At 39.7% G+C, this 5770-nt stretch overlaps 1 protein-coding gene across 1 annotated transcript in view; it reads right to left on the bottom strand.

Moving 5' to 3' along the window:
- The window catches only part of lamb4 (laminin, beta 4), a 22141-nt gene extending 19734 nt beyond the window's left edge, over positions 1-2407 (bottom strand). The window contains exons 1-2 of the mRNA XM_031561733.1: positions 2371-2407; positions 1190-1347 (exon numbers count right to left, since the gene is read on the bottom strand). Coding sequence (XP_031417593.1) covers positions 1190-1347; positions 2371-2407 — 195 coding nt within the window. The remainder of the gene's footprint in view (positions 1-1189; positions 1348-2370) is intronic.
- Between the last annotated feature and the right edge of the window lie 3363 nt (positions 2408-5770).

Raw genomic sequence — 5770 nt, 5'->3', positions numbered from 1 at the left:
TCCCCTGATGCCAAGGAAAATATGGCAAACATGCCTGATGAATGAACGTTCTTGCTCCGAGCCACACCTACGTACATACCTAAATAACATGTGTGGGGTTGGGTGGGGGGGCAAGGTAAAGAAAGCGGTGGGCGTAAATGAGTATTGAGCTCAAGCAGTGAGAGGGAGAGTAATGACCTTATACGTGTGGCAGATCAGGACATGTCTCTAGAATGTATCACGCTACAGGGTTAGCCAGAAACAGGGTTGAAGGGATCCAGCTCAACCCACTGATTTTGCATTTGCGCGCTTTCAGCTGTGGAGTGTATAGTAAAAATCTCCCTTGTACGTCGCTTTGGACAAAAGCGTCTGCTAAATGACTAAATGTAAATGTAAATGTAAACACTGTTGCAAGCACCAAAAACAGGCCGACATTTCCATGCCAGTACGGCAGCACTCTGTGCCACTGGTGTTATGGTACAGTGTGAAGTCATCTGTCACGACACATACTTTTGGAAAATACGTGACTGCTTTCATGGTATTGCCAGGGCTGAGGGCACCAGACCCAAATGAAATGATTGATTTCTTCACACGTCTGTAGATCTGCACAGAACTAGAGTCAAACACTGGCTCTCGATTCCTCAATCAATCAAGACACATCACGGTTCTGATTTTGTTGTGAATGTAAACATATCCTATACAGACTTTTAGGATGTGTATGTATATAGCAAGTTAACATTAAAAACCGAAGGTTTGAGGTTTTGCTTTATACGCCACATCATTCCCATCCAAGACAACACAAAAAAAGGGGAAACCGAATGAAACAGAAAACAGAGCCGGTTGAGCTCCCTGTGTTCCTCCCGTTCGTGACCTGCGCATTCCTTAGGCATGGAACAGTGTTCACCATGGAAGCCCTGATGAGTGACAGAGAGCTTTATCCAATTTGAGTGATAAGTGGAAAGTTTCCCCCTCAGGGGCGACAGTGGTACGGGGGTAGAGAAGTCGTTTAGTAATCAGTAATAATCAGTAGTAATCAGAAGGTTGCTAGTTCGATTCCCTGCCGAAGCGTCCTTGAGCAAGACACTGAACCCCTAATTGCTCCTGATGTGCAGTGTGCCATCAGTGTAAATGTAAAATGTGTATACATCCTTGTAAGTCGCTTTGGATAAAAGCGTCTGCTAAATGACTAAATGTAAATGTATCTTCTAACCTCCAAGTATCCCAAGATGCAGTAGTTCTGAGGTCCTTCGAGTCCACAGGTGGAGGAAGCTGAGAGCTGCGGAGAACGGCCTACCATCAGGTCTCCCAGCTGTGGGTGACACGAGTTGTCATCACACTCATCTTGACAGAGGAGAGGGGCGGCGAAATCTGAAACCCAAGCAGTGAAGAAGAGGAACTTGGGCTGTCATAAGAAGAAGGAAATACTTACACATTTTCCAGAGCAGGAGCAACTCTTGTACACAAACACCCACGGTGGTGCCAGGAAAGAGCCAATAAAGTTTTACTTCCCAATCATAATTTCAAAGATGAGAGGGAGAAGAGAAAACATTATAGGCCTCTTTCATGCTATAATGACGCCTGGATGCCTGCATTATGTGATTTTCAGAGGGACCGCAAATGACCACGTCTCATCCACGCAGTTATCAGACAGTCTAGATTACTGGAGCTGAGGTAAATGATCAATTACATTTAAATCATTGCAGCCCATGAAATGAAATGTTTCTAAAAAGAGAAATCATCTAACAGGGTACACCTTTGTTAAAAATAGTGTTGCTAAAATATTTGAGGCATCTGACAACTACAAGCAAATATGCAAATAAAACCAGTGAGCTAGTGTTAGCACGTTTAAATGCAGTTACTACAACAAGTAATCGCATGTCCTAACAGTCAGGACAATGTGGAGGTTTATGCCAGAGACACTCTGGTATCAGCCCAACCTAAATACAAATCCCCCTACACATTATTGCACATACCAAAAATCTGACCATTTCAAATGATGTACACATATCCAAGTTCACTAAATGACGTACACATATCCAAGTACATTAAATGATGTATACACAAGTTCACTAAATGACGTACACATATCCAAGTTCACTAAATGATGTATACTGTACATATACAAGGACACTAAATGACGTACACATATCCAAGTACACTTAATGATGTACACATATCCAAGGACACTAAATAATACATATCCAAGTACACTAAATGACGTACACATATCCAAGTTCACTATATTATGTATACATATCCAAGCACACTAAATGACGTACACATATCCAAGCACACTAAATGATGTATACATATCCAAGGACACTAAATGACGTACACATATCCAAGTACACTAAATGACGTACACATATCCAAGTACACTAAATGACTCACACGTGAGCAGGAACAGGGAGGGGCCCAGGGCCATCATAGTGGAACTAAGTAAAGAAAAGAAATAGGGAAAGAAAAGATGCCAAAAAAAGAAAGAACATCGCTTTAAAACATAATAAACAATATACTGGTTTCTCAATGGCAACATTACTAATAATACTAATTCTTTTCTTCCTCGTCATTCAAATTGCTGTCATCTGTAGTGGGAATAGAGTCATTCGAAACCAAAACCCAATCTCGTGTATAAAGGAATGGATTCAGCTTTGACCCACATGCATAAATACGTCTTTAATTAGGCACAACTATAATCTTAATGCTGTGGGTAACAACACCTTTACAACAAACAGGAGATTGGACATTTCTTCAGCTACTACACAGCCTCTTGCAAAACATACATCTTATTTTTTTAAACACAGATCTTTCAATGGCTCAAGTTTAAAGCCAAAAACATCTTAGTGGAAACATTTGCCACTGATATTAATCAACACAGGCAGGAGGGCCTCTACATCATTATCACCATAACCTATGCATCTGCACTATGACTCACAAATACAAATGCTTCTTAAAACATCTCCAATGATTATACAGGATGGCCATCTGGCATACAAAACAATGCACAAGTTTAGCTGACATAGTCCATTAATGTCATATGTCCAGGCCTGAATCTTCAATTGCCCTTAAGCATTAACTCTACACCTTCATTTTGTTAGGAGTCGAAAACAAAATCCCACTGAACTGCCCTCTGACTTTCATAGTACCCACAGTAGAATAAGTGTGAAAATGCTTGCTCTTCACAACAGTGAGAGACACCGTAACCTGACCTCTGCCTAGTACACAACCTATCTGCATTGTGCCTCACTGAGCAAAAACCCAATACTCCGGGGAGTTCCTGAAACATAGAATGCAACCCGTCCAATCCTCCTGAGGCCCACTGCTACATGCTAATTAAACATTACAGTATTTCTTTATCTTTACGTCACGACAAGCACATTATGTGGGACGAGATGAAATGAATTTGAACTTGAATACATCTCCACAGGCATTTAAGTATCAGAATCACCCATATGATTGGTAACAAAGCCACAACTATTCTCTTCTCAGTGCCAGCGGTCTTCCCACATTAGCTACTAAATTGATTCAGTCATTAAACCGTCTAAAACAACCACCACCTCTATCAGTACATCGAATCTTTATGTGATGGAGGCAAATAATCATCGGACATCATCAACTAAATGACACCAAGATCTCAAAGACAGTTGTCAGCCATTTCAAAAAGGAATATGAATGTTCCATCAGATTAAACTGAGATTACTTACAGTCTGAGCGGAGTCAAAGATTATATACTGAGATTACTTAAAGTCTGAGTGGAGTCCAAGTTGGGATTGACGGAGCTCTTGCCCTGCACTGGTGGAAAAGTAAGGTCTCTCCACCGAATGGCAGCTGTGCTGTGCACACACATCAGCGGTCCCCTGCAGCACTGTGTGATAATGGAGCGGAGTGTTTCAGCATGTAAAGACACACCTGAGGTTCACAGAGCGAGGGGGGAAGAGCGGTGCCCCGGGGGTGTTTGGAAAATGAGGATTAGGTTTCATCCAAGACTGATTTATGCTTGTCATGCCACGGGGAAAGAGGTATGATGGGTGAAGGCACGAGGATATTTGCTTGCGGACGACAGGTACGGCTGCTCCGAGATTCCCCTTGGAAATGTGCCCCCAGGTAACAGAGATGATCACCTTAAATAAGAAGTGTGAATGCACACACGGAACCTCCAGAACCAGAACTGAATGGGACTCTTTTGAAAACCAAGTACCACGTGCGTATTCTCTATTTAAATGTCAAATAAAAATGTATACAGTCACACACACACACAAAGAACAATTACATACTCAAGCATACATCCTTGAAAAACAATGGTGGATTCCAAATTCTTCTTCACCATAACATTCCATTGCAAGTGCAAGTGCAATTCTGAAACTTGCTGTGTGCAAACTTGAAGGTCACAAATAGTTCTAGTTTATTGGCCAGGCAGATGTTGTAGAACTGATAACTAATATGACAAATCATTCTCCTACCAGAGGCAGAGGGAAACTTTCTAAAACTCTTGAGTTCATGCATGAGGGCAAAAGGACACATGCTGTTCACCACTGTTCACTGAGAAACTGTTTTGACAATTGTCATCTTCTATATTAACAGATTATATATATACACAATAAACAATAAACGATATATACATGAATAAACAAAACAATTTTGTGGTAATTCCCCAACAGACACGTGGAATGCCTTGCTCAAGGGCAAAATCTGGGAAGCTTTCCAGGATTCATAAAATATGACTAGATTTGAATTTTCTATAGGAAACGAACTTCAAATGTAAATAAATAAGTGTTTATTTATTAATCAATTTGCAGAATTTCAATACTCCAATCAAATATAATAAATAAACAAATAAATGTAATAATTGTAATTATTTAGCTGGGTTACACAAGCACTGTAATTACTGTAAGCAGTGACTGAGCTGGTCATTAGTAGATCACAGAAATCTTTATTTATTTTATTTTATTTCTGTACAAGTGTACCATGTGGTCCCTTATGCATGCATTGACATTCAATCTGGATTCTCTTCTATATACATTTTTATATATATTTATTTTTGAAACAACAAGTTGAAATTATTCAAATCATTCAAATGAATCATGTATGTTTCTGTCCTCACTGTGAATGTTTTTGATGGCAGGAATGTTTCTGAAAGGCACATGATCTGGCATTTTTAAGGCATATGAGCACAAACAAGCTAAATAATGAGCAAGAAATGTGGAATATAACCATGGCAACCATCTACCCACAAACGTGGGTCTATCTGTTATATCTCTTATAGGGGATAGTGTCCTTGATGGCCTATCAAAACAAACCAATACATATTTTCATGACTTATCTTTAGTTTGTATTTCAATTCAGGATCACATTGGATTCCTTGGTTGCCATTCTAGATTAGTTTGGGTTGATTGAAGGCCACATCCTTACCAGTGATTGGAACATAACCAGAATCAACAGCGGTATTAAAGAATTCTTGCTTGTAAAAAAAACAAACAATTTCACCATCAGCCTCAAATAGCAAAGCTCACTAAGACCTGCATCAGATATTTGTCCATGATAGCTTTCATAGCTGTGTGATAGCTCTCAAAGATGTGTAGAACTTCAAAAGAGTAGAATGGACACTGTAATTCATAGCAATTCTGCATTCAGTGGAAAAGGCAGTTCAGTCACCTATGCAGGCATTATAGAGATGATTTCCATTATTAAATTATACCACGACTGGGAATCTACATTTACATTTAGTCATTTAGCAGACGCTTTTATCCAAAGCGACTTACATATGTGCAACTTACAATGTATACACATTTTA

The sequence above is a fragment of the Clupea harengus genome, chromosome 3 (genome assembly GCF_900700415.2).
Source record: "Clupea harengus chromosome 3, Ch_v2.0.2, whole genome shotgun sequence".
In the NCBI taxonomy this organism is placed as follows: Eukaryota; Metazoa; Chordata; class Actinopteri; order Clupeiformes; family Clupeidae; genus Clupea; species Clupea harengus.
Note: the sequence above shows the minus strand (reverse complement) of the source record. Positions and strands in the feature narration are given on the sequence as shown.